Here is a 19,955-nt window from a genome sequence, read left to right on the forward strand (position 1 = left end):
GGTAGTAAGAGAGACCCAGCGGGCCAGCTGTGAGCCGGTAACTGCTGCCTTCCCCAGCACAGAGGTGAGGCACAGGGATCGCCTCTGTGAAGCCGCCCTGGGCCTGGGAGATGGGTCTCTGTGGTATCTTTTAGTTTGGGATGAAAAAAACATTGTCCTCTTACTTTTAAAAGGATTTGAGGCTGGGTGTGATGGCTCACCACCTGTAATCCCAGCACTTTGGGAGGCCGAGGTGGGTGCATCACTTGAGGTCAGGAGTTTGAGACCAGCCTAGCCAACGTGGTGAAACCCCATCTCTACTAAAATCACAAAAATTAGCTGGGTGTGATGGCATGCACCTATAGTCCCAGTTACATGGGAAGCTGAGGCAGGAGAATCACTTGGACCTGGGAGGTGGAGGTTGCAGTGAGCTGAGATCACACCACTGCACTCCAGCCTGGGCAACAGAGTGAGACTCTGTCTCAAAAAAAAAAAAAAAAAAAAAAAAGAGAATTTGAGGCACATTTTACTGAGTTGCCTCTTGCCTTAACTTCACCTTTGCAGGGGTACTCACCTAAGGGGGAGCCCTCCGTGGCAGCCTCCACCCTGGGAAGGCACGATGGCTTGTTTTTGCTTCTTATCCTCCTACCGGCTTACTGAATGATGCTAAAATATCGTACCTGTGCCAATTATGCTAAGTAGAAGCTTTGGGAGGTGTAAGAGTGTTTCACCATACTTGAAATACCAAATGACGTCTCACTGTAACCGTGAAGTTATGATTAGCTGAGCTACTGCTGAAAAACACCAGGGAAAAGCACAACTCTCTGATTGGGATGCTGGAGCTCAGGTCTGCCTGAGGATGAAAAGTTCAAGTTCTACACCAAAGAAAGTGCTTTTCCTGCTGGGTGGTGGGAGGGCTCACATACTTCCTAGGGAAGGCTCTCAAAGTAGCTTCCTTGGCAGGGGCTGTCCTGAAACTGGGCTTCATGGCCATTTGGAGGCACATCATGACCTGATTTTCACCAGGAAAATGGTTTCTGAAAGAGGCTCACAGAATATCATCTGCTTACCAATTTTACTTCTTGCTTCATTTATACTTTCTCCCAGGGCCTTGGCTTCAGAAAATCTGGAGGGGAAAAAAATGAAAATTGCAGTTTTTCTGTTCATCCTACAAGATGTTTTAAAAATAATAGATTTCTTAGAGGTCACTAAAATATGATGAAACTTCATTGAAAGACACAAAAGACAAATCTAAATAAGTAAAATATATTAGGCTTAAAAATAGAGAGAAAATTGGTATTAATTATAGGTATTGTTAATTTTTACTCTATCCAGCACAGAATTTGTATTCTCATAGTCTCTCATTTATGACTTTTAATTTATATTATTTCATGATGCAAAGATATCAGAATAAAGCCTGGCTGTAAGGTTTCTGTGCTGTGTTCTATTGATTATGATACCAAGATCTTATAACCAAAGAATATATACTTACGTAACTTTTTTCTGATTATAAAATAATATATCGGAGGTTGTAAAACTATGGCTGGTTATGAGACAAATTCAGCCTGCTGCCTGTTTCTGTAAATAAAGTTGCCCTGGAACACCGCCACCCCTATTCACTGACGCATTGTCTGTGGCTGCTTTCACGCTACAAGACAGAGCCAACTAGATGTGACAGAGACTGCGTGGCCTACAGCGCTGAAAATATTTTCTACCTGGCCCTTTATAGAGGAAGTTTGCTGATTCCTGTTATATACCATTACTAAGCCAGATTTTGAAAATATAAAAACAAGAAAAAAAATTCTCAAGTACTCCTCTACCCAGAAATAAGCACATTTGATACACGTATCCACCCCATGTTTTATAGAGCCAGTTTTTATAGGGTTGGGATCATACTACAGATATGGTTTTGTGCCCTGATTTTTTTTTTTCACTTAGCATTATAACATAAGTCCTTCCCTATATTATGAGATGCATGCCTTTGATGGCTTCATGCTAGTCTACCAGGTTGTTGTGCTAATGTTTAGTGAGTGATTCTTTTATGTTTCTGGCCTATGTTTATGAGACACCCACGATGAGCCAACTTTCTGCTAGAGAAGCAGACAGGACAGAGCCTATGTGAGAACATGTAGTTCAGTCCTTACACATAGTGGGCCCTCATGAAATGTTAGTTGCTTTCCCTCCTCTCCTTTCTGCCATGAAGTTAAAGAGACAATTGAAAGCCTGTGAAAGCAAGCACCTAATACATGGCTGAATTAAATGACTGTGCCTTGGCGGGTGCTAGTCACGCCATTAGAGTTTGACTAGGGAGTGGCCTGTCCACGAGTGAGTGGGGAGCTGTCAGGAAAGCTTCACGTACAAGGTGGGAGTGACCTGGGTTTTGTGGATCCACAGGAGTTTTTAGAAAATGTTTTATTATGAAAATTTCCAAATATACACAGAATAGTAGAATGAACCCTAACATACTCAGTATCACATTTTATTAATTGTCCAGTTTTATTTCAACTGTTTCCCCTCCTCCTCCCCGCTCTTCTCTTCTCACTTCCCTGTCTCTAATATCCCGGCAAATCCCAGATATCCTATTGTTTCATCCTTGAACACTTTAGTTGCCTGGGATTGTGTTGGAGGATGTGAACAGAGGAGGGCATTCCAGGCAGGGGAACAACATAAGCAAAGGCCAGAGTGCCACAACGGCTCTGTGTTGGATGGAAAAGAAGTGTGAATTATGTCATTGCTATTTTCCAAATCTGTCTGCTTGGCCAGGGACTGTGGACAGGAGGTTTCCAGGGAAGGGGACTAAACTTTTTCTCAGTGTTAGCTTCTTGGGACTCTGCCCCTGGCTCCCTTATTAAGGCTGTTCAGGCTCATCGTAGATTATGTATGTCCTCTCCTCAGCGATGGCCTGTCACCTTCCAGGGAGAAGTACAGTTCCACTTGATGCAATTCAGACATTTACATGATGCACAGGTCACTGTGCTGGGCTCTGTGGGCTCATATGGCCTCTGCTGCTGGGCAGGCATAAGGCGACATTTGCTGCAGGCCATTCGGAAGATGAGGACCATCTTCAACTCTCCATTCTGCCAAGGGAGGGCCTACGACCATTTCATCACTACTCTGTCCATCCCCAGTACCTAGGATTTATAGGATCTGACAGTCACATGTTGCTCAACGAGTGACTCCTCCCATTTCCTGTTCCATAGGCTTCTGGAAGCTTCAGACTCTTTGGAATAAGGAAAATACAAGAGCAAGGATGCAAAACTGCTGAAATTCACACTGAAATTCACATCAATGCTGGAGGAAACCAGAGTACAGACAGAAAAGGAAGGTAACATATGCAGAAGAGGGACTTTCCACTGCAGTGCTGCCCAGAGAAGCCCTGACAGGCCTGGGATGGGGTCCCCCAGCCTTGGCGGTGCCCAGATGTGTCTGGGGGGCCTGGCAGTGGGAGCCGCTGAGTGCTGTGGTCAACTCTCTCCAAAGAGCCGCCCTGCTCCAGAGCTGGCAGAAACTGTGGGGAAAGCCACGAGCTGTTCCTGTCTCTCTGTTGCAGCCCAGTCCTGAGCTAAAAAGGGCTTTCCCACTAGAGAGGTGTGGTCTGAGGGCTGTGCAGTCTTCATGAGACCATTTTCCCGTCACTCTGGAAGTTGTCACCACTCCAGGCCACCCCACCCACATGTGTTCCTGATCCCTGGTTGTCAAGACCAACTCTGAAAGGCCCAACCCTGAGTGTGGAGAGGGAAAGAGCAAGTGTCAAAGGAGATGGGAGAGATGAGAAGGCTAAGAACTCGGTTAGGAGAGATGCGAGAAAGAGGGTGACCCCATCAGTGCTGCCACGTTCTTTCTGGCCCACCTGCATCTCCACGCCTCTCCAGCCAGCCCCAGTCTCTCTCCCTCCTCACTTGCTCCCTTTCCTCCTGCCCCTCCATCTGAATTCTGCTCACCTAAACTTCACCAGGGGGCGTTTCCTGCCTCCTGATTTTCTAAAAGGTACATCCTCATCCATAAGATGGCTCAGGGAGCCAACTTCTGGCCAAGGGTACATTGCACCCTTGTACAATATCCTAAGGTGCTGCTCACTGCTATGCTGATGAGGCTGCACCTTGAGGAGGGACAGGGAGGTTGTGTAACTCAGCCAGGACCACTGATGAGCGCCCGAGGGTTTCTTTCTACTGGTGCCAAAGCATTCCTATTAGGGCGTCGTTAGTTGTGTGGCTGGCTTTGGGGAGTGTAACGTAGCTGGGTGCAGTTCCAGTGTGGATGCAGGCAGGCTGCCGTGTCACCTGCACACAAAATCCTGTGCAGGGGCAGGGGCTGGGCTTGGAAGGGAGAAGGAATGCAATGCTCTGGTGTTCTACTAGCCTGGCTTCCCGTAACACCCAGCCCTCCTCATCTATGGCCCCCACTGTGTGCCAGGCAGGTACTTGCAGACCCTGGGGAAATGCTCTGTCATTGGCTTCCAAGGGCCCCGACTCTTCTGTCTTTTTCCCCCTCTCTCTGGCACCTCCTTCTCAGTCTCCTTTGCTGATGTGTTCTGCAGCCTGTTCCTTGAATGTTGATAATCCACAGGATTTTGTCCTAGGCCCACTCCTCATTTTCCCTGCTCCCTATAGGCATTCCCTTTATGCCAGCATCTCCTTGGCTATCTCAACTGTCATCTCTCAAATCTCCACCTCAGCCTTGCTTTAGTTCCTGACTCAGGTATCCAACAGCCTGTTTGATACCTTGAAGATAACTAAAATCAACTATACCCAAAAAGAACTAATCGCCTGCCCTGAACACCTCCCCTCTTCTTCCTGTTGTTTCTGTCTCAACGCACGGCACCATCACTTACGGATGGCTCATGTCAGTAACCTGCACACCGCCCTTTGCCCCTCTCTTCATTAGCGCCTTCCCTCAACCCTGGAGTCTCAGCCATTCTCCATCCTCAATATCTATCAGAGCATTCCACTTAGCTCCAACTGCCTGAGAGCAGAACGCTGCCATCTCTCTCCCAGATTATTGCAACCACTGCTTGCTCCTTCCCCTGCATTTGCACTGCCTGTCCGCAGACTAGTCCCCACATTTTATCCTGAGTGATTCTTCTTATTGCAAACCTAGTCCTGTTACTCCCCTGCTCAAAACTCCTCAAGTGCTCCCCAGTGACCTCGGGAGAAAGTCCAAATTCCCTAACAGGGTGAAGTAGACTCTTCATGCTCTGGCTCCTGCTGACTTCTCCAGCTTCTTCTCTTCCATCCCCCACCACCTTCCCAGGAAGGCCTGAATCTCAATTTCATCAAGTGTCACACTGTCTCTCATCTTGGGGATGTCCCCTTTACTTGGAGCCTGTCTTTTCCTCTGACTAATTTCTGCCTAACCCCTCAGTTTCCACAGTGATGTCTCCTCCTCTGGATAGCTCTCCAGGACTGTGCAGAACTACAATGCATGACACTCCCAGGTGCTCCCCAGCACCCTGCACTTCTGCCATCATAGGCAGATGGCATACTATATGTGAATTGCCTGTTTACTTGTTTGTTTCCCTTTCAATATGATAAGCTCCATGAGGACAGCAATCACATCTGCTTAATTCACTCTTATCTCTGGGGCTTAGAACAGGGGCTTGCACCTAGTAAGCATTCCATCAATATTTGTAGAATAAAAGAAGATAAGCATGTGAGCAAGTGTGTGTGCCAAGGCAAAGTGCACAAGTGAAGAGCACTGGACTGGAAGTCGGAGAAGGACCAAATGCCTACCTCACCTCTTAGCAACTGGGTCTCAGGCTCTTCATTTCTGGGATTAGAATGAGATGCCTGTCAGGGCTGGCTTGATGTGGAAAGAGCATGCATGCAAATATGTTTTGTGTGTCATAAATTCATTACGACCGTGGCCTGGCAGTGTAGGAACCCCCCGTAGGGAATGTGATGGACTGTGAGGTGGGAATGTGTGTTGGAAGCAGTAACCACGGATAATAGTTTGTCTCAGCAAACCGAAGGATTAGAAGGGATCTCTGCATGGCAATGGTGAAGGACACTCAAGATGGTTGCTGAGTTCCTCATCTTCAATGGGAATAAAAAGGATGGGGGAACTGAGGGAGAATCTGATGTTAACTTCCAAGATCAGTTCCAGAAAGAATCCCATCCTGCTGTGGCGTGTGTCAGGCGGAGATACTCATCATGACTGGGGAAGCAGCTGGCTCTGCCCCACACACCATTCACTAGGGATCATAGGCAGTGGCTGCTTTTACCCATGGGCCAAATAGAGGGGCTGGTGTTCATCAGCCACTCAGTCCCCAAGAGCCTCTGCACCCAGATGCCCTGGCATGCCAGCTGAGATTGCTTCCTGAGAATGGTGGGCCAATAGGTGTTTGAGGGCAAAGGGTTCCTATCATATCTTTCCTACTTTTCTTGTCTAGAACAACTAACTTAATATGTTGCTTTTTCATAGAGTGAACCTCAAATACCCTTCCCTGTCAGAGAGGAGGACAGAAGACTGGGTCTATATTTTGCCATTTTTGCCTCCATAAACTTATACCTTGTACCCTGGCTGCCTCTACTTTATTGTGATGAAGATTCACCCTTTGTTCCCCTTATGCTTTTTAAAAAATGCTAGTATTCCTTTTCTGTTTCATCTCTCCTGCTATGGCCTCCCTCTCACCTCCAGTTGATCAGCTCCTCCCCTGACACTCCAGAAGCCTGCTGCATCCTCCTACTTCTCGGAAGCTGTAAAGTCTTCTCCAGCCATTTTCTTGGCTGCCGAGATTTCTCAAAGTCAATTTCAAATTGTCATTCACAAACTAAAAAAGTGTTTTTGAGTACCTTTTTTTTTTTTCCTGTGGCCAGCACTGCTTTTAAAATTGTGGAGAGGCTGAGAAGATTCTAATCTAATCTCTGCTCTCAGAGTTTATCATTTTGGTTCAGCAGAAAAGATGTAAATACAAAAATTTAAAAAAGGAAAAATCATAAGAGTTAAAATGAAAGTCTAATGGGAGCCAGGAAACTCCTCCTCGCCATGGGAGTTACCTCCTGATGGTGCCGCCCTCGGTCCGGTTTTCCTGTTGGTTTTAGATGGCTGTTTGATTCTATGTCAGAGGGATCCAGCTGAGTGAAGGGGTGCTTTGCTTTGTTTAGTTTACATTTTTGACACCTTCATTTCCAATAGCAGTTAATCTCCCCATTTATTTCTTCTTTTGTTATTGAATGGGACTCTGAGACTGATGGATTCAGTTTGTATGAAAAATCTGCCACAAAAGAAAGTTAGCTTGCAGTGCCTGGGCACTGGTATTTGCCAAGCATGGGGTTTCCAGCCTCTCTTCATATTATTGTATACTATAGGGATGAGTCATGCCTGGAAAACTGTGATTGTGAATTGCAATCGTTCTCTGCTGAAAAATCCTGCTTAAGAATTGGCTCACATGCTCTAGTTCACCGAAGGGCGAACACCCTATTCATGTGCCAACATCTTATTTCTCTTGTCACATACAGGCAGCACAACTTCCTCAGACTGGGGACCAGAGCTTAGAGATGCTAGAAATCCGCCATGAGCGCAGCAAAGGGTGCAGGAGAAAGGGGAAGAAAAACCTTTCTATTAAGGGACATGGGGCTGAGTGCATTGGCTTACACCTGTAATCCCAGCACTTTGGGAGGCCCAGGGACGGGGGAGGATCATTTGAGCCCAGGAGTTCGAGACCACCTTTGGCAACATAGAGGGACCTCATCTCTACAAAAGGTAAAATTAGTCAGGCGTGGTGGCATGCATCTGTAGTCCCAGCTACTCGGGAGGCTGAGGCAGGAGGATCACTTGAATCTGGGAGGTTGAGGCTGCAGTAAGCCATGATCACACCACTGCACTCCAGCTTGGGCGACAGAGTGAGACTCTGTCTCTTCCAAAAAAAGTAACGTGGAATGAAGGGGATGGGGGAACCACTCACTGTCCCCTCCTGTAACTCTAAATCAATTCTTATACTCTGGGGCAGGGCTGAAAGAGTCAGAAGAGATTGTGGGTCACCAATAATCCCTACATTTGTGCTTAGAACCTACTTGCTATGGGGTAGAGAGGCTGAACTCATTCAGGGCTTTTTTGTGGGGGCAATTAGTTCCAGCCCCTATTTAGTGGCACTTTGCCAACATAATGTCCCAACACCAGCATGGTCAGACCACAGAATTAGTCTGATGTGAGAAGTTTGGGGTGAAATGGGAGTCCAGCCTGGTGGCTCCTGGTTGCTGAGGTCTATTGGGAAGCTGATGCTTAGAGATGAGGCAGGAAGCCATCACTGAATTTTACCCTGAGTCAACCCCCTCCGGTCTGTGTCTGTATTCCCAGAACTGCCCGTCTTCCCACAGTTGGGCCACATGAGGCCTTCCTGTCACTAGAGGGAATGGAAGCAAATGTGTGGAAGGGGCCCGGGTTACTGGAAGAGCATTTCCTAAAGTAAGGGTGGCATGGAAGTTACCCTATGAGCATCTGTGAGGCCTTCCTTTGATGTCTGTTATTGAAACCCTGCTTATGCAGTTATTTGTTTTCATACAAGAACATTTTTCTTATTCCCCTTCCTTAAGCAGTTATGAACACGTAATATCTAATAATTCAATACTCTCCATCAATGCAAATAAGAGCTCCAATCCTAAGAAAGGGGTAGGTTCTGGGTTACATCCCCTATACCAAATAGTCCTTTAATGGTTAGTATTACAGGAACATTAAACAGATACAGAAATTTTTCAAAAAATATGGGCTGGTCTCCTGACTTTTCATTTGATTTAAAAAGACTGATTTACTGCTGGGAAAACCTCTTTTCAGAGGAAAGCTTGTGTGAGTTTTATTAGTTCCCTTGCACTATGGCCACAAGGAAGATGGGATCATCGGTATTGCCAGCCCATCCTGCATCACTTAGGTATGTTTAAACTCAAAAGCACATTTGTCACGTGGGTTGTCAGAACTCTACTGTACAGAGTTACGTGAGCTCTATATTAGAAGGCTTTGGAAGACCACAACATCCTCATCCCACTCACCCCCGACCCAAATCCCTGCTGAAAATAGACCTAAACTCAGGTTACAAACCAGAACCAGAAACAATGCCAACTTTAGAATAAGAAAGATGAAGTGCTATGTTCTCCCTAAGTCAGTGGTTCTTTGACTTGAGCACGTGTAAGAATCACTTGGTAATTTTTTTTTTTTAACCTGTAGTGTTTGGGGGATCTTACCTTAGAGATTCTGGATCCCATGGTTTCTGGACACTGTCTAAGCCAGTGGTTTTCAAATCTACTTGCTACTGGAATCTGCTTTTTAAAAAGAGATGCTCAGGTTGCACCTAATTTAATTAGAATATCTGGGGAGTCAGGGCCAGGCTTTGGTAGCTTTTAAAAGCTCTGTGGGTTGTTTTAATATGAAGCCAGTGACGAGTCCCTGGTGTAAGCTAAGAAGCCTCTCGTATAGACATGGCTGCAGGCTCTTTGGAAGTCTTTTGGATGAGGCAGCTAGCTTGACATGCTTATCTTCAGACAGACTAGGTATCCTGCCCCAACACATCCAACTAGCCATATTAAAAATTCATGGCTTACAACATGGATAAGCATTAGAAGGCTTGTGAAACCCTTGCATTTACAGGCTAAAATTTGTGCAGATGTGCATATGTCCCCCTTTCTAGGGAGACAGTCCTCAGCTTCACTGGATTCACTTTATTTTCTCCCCTAACCCCTTGTTTTATTCATTTACTCATTCATTCCTTTTTATCCCCATGCCCTGCTCCCATTCTTGTGGGTAAAGTATGCTAAAGTATATCTGGGACTCATAAAGTATACCAGGGACTCATAAAGTATACCTTTTTGCTAAAGCATATCTTTTTGTTTGCATGTTTTTCTTTGCTTTCTGTGGATCTATTTGTAATTTATCTGAATGATGTGCTCTTACTCAGCGCTATGCTTTTAAGATCTATGTTAATTGGTATGCATACATCTAATCCATGACTCCCACCTGCTGCATCCTGCTTCATGGGGCATCGGCATTATTCTACCTGTCTACTTCCCCAGTGATGGATACTCAGCACGTTTCCAACTCTTCTTGGCCATGAATAGCCAAGGCTGCTCACAGCAGCCTGGAGTATGTCCCCTTATAAACCTGCATGAGAACTTCTTGGGAAATATACCCAGAAGAGGAATTGCTGGGTCACAGTGGGAAGCAAGTAGTTCTTCTGACTAGGAAGGGCTGGACTGCCATCCATAGACAGAGCCATATACTCCCACTCCCTTCACTGGATTCCTGAATGAGCTGAGATCTGCCTTCTGGTAAAGTGTAAAAGCCAGGATGATAGTCTAGGCTGGGCCTTCGACCCTCATTGCAGTTTGCTTTTCTGTTTGCCTTTCTTTTTCCTTCTTCCGGGTCTACCTTCTTTCCCATTCCCTGTGGCTGCTGTATTAAACCTTCATCATCACCCTCAAGTCTCCTATTCTACCTCAACTTCTTCTTCACAGACAAAACTGAGGTCATCTTTAATTTTCTCTCTCCTCTTCTCAATGTGCCAATGTCAGCCCCATCTTGATTTGTTTTTCCATTCTTGCTCCCTTCCAGGGCTAACCTCCACTGAGCTTTTATTCCCTACCTTCCTGTCTTCCAGGAGCCTCGCTGTGTCAGCTTTTCCTGTTGTTTCTCTACCTCTCTCTTACCATCGGCCTATTCTGTGGTCTATAATATTAGCCAATTCTTTCCCATCCTGAAACCAACTTCCCTTCTACTTAAGCTACCTCTCTTAGTTCTTTTTAAAAATGTTTTTTGGCCAGGTGCAGTGGCTCATGCCTGTAATCCCAGCACTTTGGGAGGCCAAGGTGGGTGGATCATGAGGTCAGCAGATCAAGACCATCCTGGCTAACATGGTGAAACCCCATCTCTACTAAAAATACAAAGAATTAGCCAGGTGTGGTGGCGGGTGCCTGTAGTCTCAGCTACTCGGGAGGCTGAGGCAGGAGAATCACTTCAACCTGGGAGGTGGAGGTTGCAGTGAGCCAAGATCACACCACTGCACTCCAGGCTGGGCAACAGAGCGAGACTCCGTCTCAAAAAAAAAAAAAAATGTTTTTCATCTATCACCAACTTTTTGAATGCAAGACATTTCTTCTCACTCACTCCTCCATGCCTGGCAGTCTAGCCAATGGCCTTCTAGTTGCAAAATCTCTGTGCACTTCCCAGTTCCCTCCTGCTTATTTCTCTGTCGCATCTGACACTACTGACAGCCTGTTTCTTCTCGGAGCCGGCTCTCCTCTTGACTTGGCTCTCAGGACATTATTTTCTGCTGGTTTGCCCCCTCTTCTTTCTACTTCTTCTCAGTCTCCATCATGGCCTCCTTTCTCTCTACCTTCCCTTCAAACTCCTTTCCCTTATGGCTCCCCACTTTAGGCCTCAGCATGGCCACATGTCCTCCTGAGAGCTCATCTACTTCTTAGGCTTCCTGAGTTGTCCTATGATTCTCAAACCCAGATCTCATTTTAATTCAACAAGTAGTTCTTGAAAACTTACTGTGTGCTAGGATCCAGAGTCCCATGTGACATAGGAGAGTTCACTCTTTCTTCTGAGCTCTAGACCCCTACATCTGATAGAGTTTGTTTGCTACAGTTTGAGGATATGCATATACCTCACAGACTAGCTAAAAGAAATTATATACCTCTAAGTAAGCTTCTTTTGAAGGGGTCCAGAGCACAGCCCCATCTGACAACATGTCAGCAGATAATCCTGCCTGCTCTGATTTTGGCCTGGAGAAGACACCAAAGGCTTCTGGGTCACAAGATGTGCACATATTTTCTTTGACTAAGACAGGACTGCTCTCCAGAACAGCTGGAGTGCCTGCAGTTCTAAGAATATAATTTGGTCCATAGACTTTTTTCCCCCTCCTTTGGAACAGTAAGACATGGACAGAGTACAGGCTGATGAGAATGAATGTATAATGTGAGAATTGTAAATCATGTCGATACCGTCAGTAACAGACCCTGCCCTAAAGTTGCTTACCCCAGTAGTACTGGGATGGTGAGGCTCACACATGAAGGAGAATTGTACCAGGCTGGACATAATTAAATGTGAAACTGAATAAACATTATGCCTTTCTTGTAATAGTTACGTTGGGAAGATTAGGAAGGACAGAGTAAGCAAATCTCCTCTAGGCTGGCCTGGCTGAGCCTCGGAGGACCAGCTGCTCTCTGAGACAGCCTTACCTCTGTTTCAGAATCTGTTTGTTGTCATCGATGGTAACGCTGTCAGCGTGGTCCCTCTTGAAGATTTCAAAAGCCTCCTGGCATCCTAATGACATTTCCTCTCTCATTCCTGTTTGGAGACACAGGGAAATGGCCTCAGTCACAGCATCAGGATCCTATTAATTTCATTGTCACTTTAGTCAGACCACAAAACCAGCCCTGGCTCCAAGAGGCCCACAGCAGAGAGACTCTGACCAGACAGGTGGCCCCAGGCTCTTCCAGCTGGCTACCAACCTGCTGAGGAGGCCCTTCCAGTGCCATCCGCTGCACCCCGCAGGACTGTGCCTGCACAGCCATGTGACTCATGGGGGGCGGGGTTTGGAACGCCTGCTCGGAGGAAATGAAAACCAGAGCGCCAAGCCCTGGATTGCCGAGGAGGTCTGCAAATGCATTTTCTTACCATCGTTCAGTACCACATTGCTCCCTGGTATGCCCTATTTTGTTTTTCTGTTACATTTCCAGGCATTTAGTTAAAGGAATTATAATCCAAACTGAAAGATAGCATCTAGAAAATTCTGCTCTTAGTCTCTGTGTAACAATTCATTCTTGTTTCCTGTGGTGAGGGGATCTCAGCTCTTCTTCAGGAGTTAGGTTCTCAATCACAAGACCCATGAGCTGGCCATGGCAGGGGTCCCTAGGTCATCTCTAACTTCAATATCCTGTATCGCCTTTGCCAACAAAGGCCAACCCTCACTGCTGAGCCCTGTTCTCAGAGTTCAACTTCTGGAACCCACGGTCAGTACAGCCAGCACCAGGCTCTCCTCCTCCCCACCTCCCAGAGTGAGGGTCAGTGCAGACGTGTGCCTGGGACCCTTCAGTGAGAGCTGAATTCACCGCTGGATTTTGGATGCATCTACAGAGCCATTTTTTTTTAATGCTTCTGCCCTTGTTCCTTTGCCTGGGAGGCCTTTTCTCATGTTTTCCTCCAGTAACTCTACCTCCATGGAGCTTTCGTCAAAGCCCGGGCAGAACAAACCCTCTTTCCACCATGTTCCTTATCAATACACCTATAATACACACAGCCCAGTGGACACTGCCACTTCACATGACAATCCTTTCTGGTGAAATGTAAGCTTCTCGGGGGTAGAGATAATGGTATTTTGTTTGTTTGTTTTGTGAATCCTTGTGTCTTGATCAATGTCTGGCATTTAGAAGGTGCTCAACATATATCTGTTAAACGAATCAGGTTGAGAATGAAGCTGGGTGGTGCTGAGCCTTGCTCTCATTGCTGCGGGAACACAGTCCAGGGTGAGTGAGGCTCACTCTTAGTACAAGGGTTCCGCAGAGGCTTTCGTATGGGCCACATACCACATCTCCCCTTGCCTGGAAAAACTCTCTGAGTCCCATCACCCATCCTAAGGGTGAGTAACTGGACTAGCCCATCTGACACCAATTTAATGATTACTGTTGATAAAAATAGCACCGTGAAGAATGTCTAAATGGTGAGGCACACAAAGACACCCCACCCTTTTCCGATCAGAAGCAAATGGGCACGACTCGGCTTTGTCTCCACATCTGCCTTGCACACTCTAGAATTGGGTAGGCCTGGGAATCCGCTTGTGTGAGACACGGAAAGATGATCCCTGATGCATGAGAGACATTCAGGGGTTATGTTTCACCAGCAGAGCCCATCAGGAGCCAGCAGATTCATTCCATACCTTTCCCCTGTCCGGGTCTGCACCCAGTTCTAACAGTGCATGCCTTTTGCTACATAATAAAATAATAACAGGCAGTAGAGGGCATGAGACTTTGGACTGGAGATGGGAAGAGAAAAGCTCCACAGAGACCACACTGGAGCCTGCTTGTGGGATCTCCAAATTGCCCCCCGCAGGGGAGCTGATGAGCAGCCTTCCACCAACAGAGGTGTGGGGGTGGTGGGTGAAAGGGGTGTGGGGGTGGGAAGTGAAAGCTTGCTTAAGCTGCAGGGAAGAAGGGTTCACAGCCTCTTCCCTCCCAGGCTCTGCTTTCTCTGCAGAGCTGACAGTGTGAACTGACAGCTGGGTGGAAAGGACCACGCCAGAGCCCACGGCACTGTGGCGGCCACTCCTGGGAGAACTTACAATGCACGGAGCAACCCACTGGGACCAACTATATTCCCAACAACCAACAACACCAAAGTAAATGACAATATGAAAACACGAAACAACATGAAACACACCTTCCCTGAGGTGCACTGGGGCCTGGGCGGTGGGAGCAGATAGGATGTGGAGGGCACAGAGGAGACAAGCGCAGGCAGTTTGGGATCGTTGGGTACAGTCTTGAAGGTCCTACTAAGAAATTCGGGGCCAGCAGCATAACATATTCTACATGCTTCGCCAACTTTCAAAGACTTACAATGGAATAAAGTACACTGGAAGGATTTAATACTCTTGGTGGCTTAAAAGGCACTTAGGGGTCCTGAAGTGCCAAGGGCTTATCATCAGGAACATAACATTGGTTTTTCTTCTATCACGGACAAAGTATTCTGGAGTTGGAGTTCTTTGATTGTGGTGACCACAGGTGAAGGACATCAGAATGATGGCTATAACCTTGTCAGCTGGTTTGCCAAATGTCCACTCAGGGAGGCCAAGGTGAGGTGGCTGAAACATAGCCGGAAGGCAAAGAGGCATGGCAAGGCCAGGATGCCTGTAGAGACTTCAAGGCCACCACTTGGAGCAAGGCTGAGGTCCACAGAGGGAGGCACATGGGAAGGACTCACGGGCAGCTCCAATGTGTGAGCCCAGGTCTCGGCCTGGCCCTACCCTTGCCCATCCCCATTCTGCTTGTTCAGAGCTCACGCGCAGCTCCTTTGGACTGCACTAATATACCACTTCTCACCCCAATTTGCGATCGGCTGCAAAGTTAATGAACAGCTTTTATTTACTGAAGAAATCACTTCCTCGTCCCTCTGAGGATTTAGAAAACAGGCTCTTTCTCCTATGGCAGTTCCTGTCCCTCAGCATGCACTGTATGCATTTGAAAGAGAAAGAGCAAAGAAGCAAAAAGGGTGATTAAAAGCTCACCTTGCTAACGAGACAATCATCTATTTATTCTCTCAAGAAGTATTTATTTATATTAGGCATTCTGCTAGGCATGTGACAGAGATGTAAAGTTGAACGTTAAAGCTTTGATCCTTGATTTAAAGAATTCGAAGTTCAGTAAGGGAGAAAGAAAAATGAAAAATGGCAGGGTGCAGTGGCTCACGACTGTAATCCTAGCACTTTGGGAGGCTGAGGTGGGTGGTTCACCTGAGCTCAAGAGTTCGAGATGAGCCTGGGCAACATGGTGAAACCCATCTCTACTAAAATACAAAAAAAAAAAAAATTAGCTGGGCGTGGCAGCACGCACCTGTAATCCCAGCTACTTGGGAGGCTGAGGCAGGAGAATCACTTGAACCCAGGAGGCAGAGGTTGCAGTGAGCCGAGATAGCGCCATTGCACTTCAGCCTGGGCGACAAGGCGCGACTCCATCTCAAAACAAAACAAAAACAAGAAAAGTGAACAAATATCTACAGTGGAGGTTGCTGCTTGCTGTAGAGAGGTATGTGTCCAGCATGCAGGAGAGGGAGGGAGAGAGGCAGGGACTCTCAGCGAGAGTGGGAGAAGGCTGCAAGCAGGAGGGAGCAAGTGAACTTCATCCAGAAGGATCCTGAAGATGGAGCAGCATTTCCCAGGTGGAAAAGATGTGGAAGAAGATTCCAGGTGGAGGGGGCAGAGATGGAGTGTGGATTAAAAAGGCAACCTGATTAATATGGGTGGCTCTGCCATCCAATAGAAATGATCTCTATGTGATTAAAAAATGAATTTCTTATATACTCTATACCAAGGATAGTATCATGCGCTTTCTTACATATTATTTCAGTTAAATTTCTCTATGATCTCTGCTAATAAGTTCATTTTATAGATGAGGAAACTGAGGCTTAGATAAATAAGTGATTATAAAGGAGTGAAAAATGCCCAGCTTTTAGAGGCAGTCATTTTGGCTCTTAGATCAGTTTTTCCAGGAAAAGCAGGCCTGACAGAGAGGGCAAGGTGGTGGGGCTCGAAATGACCTCGTAATATTAATAGTAGATTTACCCATGAGATCATACTCTTATTAGTGCCTCTCTATCTAAAATGTTGATTTATTTTTACAATATCACAGAAAAACAGAACCATATGTTTTTTACTACCTGCATAGTTTACTTCATCTGTTAATATGTTTTATTATTAATTCTAGAATTTGTAAGCTCCATGAGGGCAGGTATTTAAAAAAATTTTTTTATTTCAATAGCTTTAGGGGTACAAGTGGTTTTTGGTTACATGGATGAATTGTATAGTGGTGAAGTCTAGGATTTTAGTGCACTCATCACCTGAATAGTGTACATTGTACCCAATAGGTAGTTTTTCATCCCTCACCCCCGAACCTCCCCCATTTGAGCTCCAATATCTATTATACGACTCTGTACAAATTTGCATACCCATAGCTTAGCTCCCATTTATAAGTGAGAAGATGTGGTATTTTGTTTTCTGTTCTCGAGTTACTTTACTTAGGATAATGGCCTCCAGTTCCATCCAAGTTGCTGCAAAACACATTATTTTGTTCTTTATGGCTGAGCAGTAATCCACACCACATTTTCTTTATCCATTCATCAGTTCATGGACACTTGTGTTAATTTCGTATCTTTGCAATTGTAAATTGTGCTGTGATAAACATATGCATCCAGGTGTCTTTTTTATATAGTGACTTGTTTTCCTTTGGGGAGATACTCAGTAGTGGCATTGCTGGATCAAGTGGTAGATTTTTTAGTTCTTTGAGAAATTTCCATAGCGTTTTCCATAGAAATTGTATCAATTTACAGTCCCACCAGCAGAGTATAAGCATTCGCTTTTTACCACATCTGTGCCAACATCTATTGTTTTTTGACATTTTATTAATGGCCTTTCTGGCTGGGGTAAGATGATATTTCATTGTGGTTTTAATTTGCATTTCCCTGATAATTAATGATGTTGAGCATTCTTGCATGTTTGCTGGCCATTTTTATATCTTTTTTTGAGGGATGTCTCTTCATGTCATTTTCCCACTTTTTAATAGAATTATTTGTTTTTTTCTTGCAGATTGGCTTCAGTTCTTTGTAGATTCTGGATATTACTCCTTTGTCAGATGCATAGTTTGCAAATATTTTCTTTCATTCTGTAGGTTGTCTGTTTACTCTGTTGATTATTTATTTTTCTGTGCAGAAGCTTTTTAGTTTAATTAGGTCCCACTTATTTATTTTTGTTTTTGTTTCATTTGCTTTTAGGGTCTTAGTCATGAATTCTTTGCCTAGTCCAATGTTCAGAAGAGTTTATCCTAGGTTTTTCTTCTCTAGAATTTTTATGGCTTCAAGTCTTAGATTTAAGTCTTTAATCCATCTTGAGTTAATCTTTGTATATGGTGAGAGATAGGGATCCAATTTTGTTCTTCAACATGTGGCTATCCAATTTTCCAAGCACCATTTATTAAATATAGTGTCCTTTCCCCAGTGTATGTTTTTGTCTGCATTGTCAAAAATCAGTTGGTTGTAAGCATTTGCTTTATTTCTGCATTCTCTATTCTGTTCCATTGGTCTGTACCAGTACCATGCTGTTTTGGTTATTTTAGCTTTTAGTATAATTTGAAAACGGGTAATGTGATTCCTCCAGAATTGTTCTTTTTGCTTAGGATTGCTTTGGCTCTTTTTTTGGTTCCATATTAATTTTAGGATTTTTTTTCTAATTTTGTGAAAAGTGATATTAGTATTTTGATAGGAATTGCATTGAATCTGTAGATTGCTTTGGGCAGTATCATCATTTTCACAACATTAATTCTTCTGATTCACGAGCATGGGATGTTTTTCCATTTGTTTGTGTCATCTATGTTTTTTTCATCAGTGTTTTGTAGTTCTCCTTGTAGAGATTTTTCACCTCCTTTGTTACATATATTTCTAGGTATTTTATATATTTTTTGTGGCTATTGTAAAAGGGATTGAGTTCTTCATTTGAGTCTCAGCTTGGTCCTTGTTGTTGTAAGCGGTACTACTGATTTGTGTACATTGATTTTGTAAACTGCGGCTTTACTGAATTCATTTATCAAATCTAGCAATCTTTCAGAGGAGTCTTTAGGGTTTTCTAGGTATAAGATCATATCACTGGCAAACAGTGATAGTTTGACTTTCTCTTTTCCAATTTGGATAAAAGCAAGGATTTTTGTCAGTTTTGTTTGCAGCAATATTTCTAGAATCCAGATAGTACTTGGCATACAAGAGCACTATAATATATTTGGCACACAAAATATCTTTTGAATGAATGAATGAATGAATGAATGAAAGAAAAAGTGCTTTAGATGCTTAATGTCTTTCCTTCTGGTATAGCACATTGTGACGGTGTGAAAAATGAGGCATGTATCCATTGCTCTGTCTCTCTCTGCCACCATGCTACTGACAGTTTCATCTCCTACATGGTATGATTTTAGAAGTTTAACACCATCTTCTGCCCAGTACATGTCACCATGCTTACTGGCCTACCATTAGAGATGAATTCCAACTCCAAGAAGCTTTTATAAAAATGCAACTACAGTCCTGCCCCACATAAAGACGTTTCAATCAATGGCGAACTGTATGTACGACGGTGGTCCCATATGGTGTCATAGTTGTCATAATGTCATACTGTAACACATTTGTCACATATTTGTGGTGATGCTGGTATAAATAAACCTACTGTGATGCCAGTTGTGTAAAAATGTAGCATATATAATTATATACAGTACATAATACTTAATAAATGACTATTTTACTGATTTATGTATTCACTATACTTTATTTATTTATTTATTTATTTATTTATTTATTTATTTATTTTTGAGACAGAGTTTCACTCTTGTTGCCCAGGCAGGAGTGCAGTGGTCTGATCTTGGCTCACTGCAACTTCTGCCTCTTGGGTTCAAGCGATTCTCCTGTCTCAGCCACCCGAGTAACTGGGATTTGTCTGCCACCACGCCCGGCTAACTTCTTGTATTTTTAGTAGAGAAGAGGTTTCACCATGTTGACCAGGCTGGTCTCGAACTCCTGACCTCAGGTGATCCACCTGCCTCAGCATCCCGAAGTACTGGGATTACAGGTGTGAGCCACCGCGCCTGGCCTATACTATACTTTTTATCATTATTTTAGAGTGTACTTCTTCTACTTATAAAAAATAAGTTAACTATAGAAAAGCCTTGGGCAGGTCCCTCAGGAAGTATTCCAGAAGAAGGCATTGTTATCATAGGAGATGCCAGCTCCATGTGTGTTACTGCCCCTGAAGACCTTCCAGTGGGACAAGGTGTGGAGGTGTAAGACAGTGACACTGATGGTCCTGACACTGTGTCTTCGTTTTTAACAAAAAAGTCTAAAAGCTTAAAAAAAATAAAAAAATTTTAAAATAGGGAAAAGCTGATAGAATAAAGATATAAAGAAAAAATATTTTTGTACAGCTGTATAATGTGTGTTTTAAGCTAAGTGTTATTACGGAGTTAAAAAGTTGAAAAAATTAGGTTTATAAGATAAAAAAGTTACAGTAAGCTAAGTTTAATTTATTATTGAAGAAATATTAGAAAAAATGAATTTAGCGTAGCTTAAGTGTACAGTGTTTATAAAGTACACAGGAGTGTACAGTAATGTTCTAGGCCTTCACATTCACTCACCACTCACTGACTCACCCAGACCAACTTTCCGTCCTTCAAGTTCCATTCATGGTAACTGCCCTATACAGGTGTTTTTATTTTTATACTGCATTGTTACTGTACCATTTCTACGTA

The 19,955-nt window shown here is 44.4% G+C and overlaps 1 protein-coding gene across 3 annotated transcripts in view; it reads right to left on the minus strand.

Annotated features, from left to right (window-relative positions):
- The window catches only part of KIF6 (kinesin family member 6), a 376,916-nt gene that overhangs the window by 81,526 nt on the left and 275,435 nt on the right, over positions 1-19,955 (minus strand). For all 3 annotated transcript variants that reach the window (XM_030795951.1, XM_030795953.1, XM_030795952.1), the window contains 2 exons: positions 12,147-12,255; positions 1,050-1,105 (listed from right to left, as the gene is read on the minus strand). In XM_030795951.1, coding sequence (XP_030651811.1) covers positions 1,050-1,105; positions 12,147-12,255 — 165 coding nt within the window. The remainder of the gene's footprint in view (positions 1-1,049; positions 1,106-12,146; positions 12,256-19,955) is intronic.

This window comes from Nomascus leucogenys, chromosome 17 (genome assembly GCF_006542625.1).
Source record: "Nomascus leucogenys isolate Asia chromosome 17, Asia_NLE_v1, whole genome shotgun sequence".
NCBI classification, from domain to species: Eukaryota; Metazoa; Chordata; class Mammalia; order Primates; family Hylobatidae; genus Nomascus; species Nomascus leucogenys.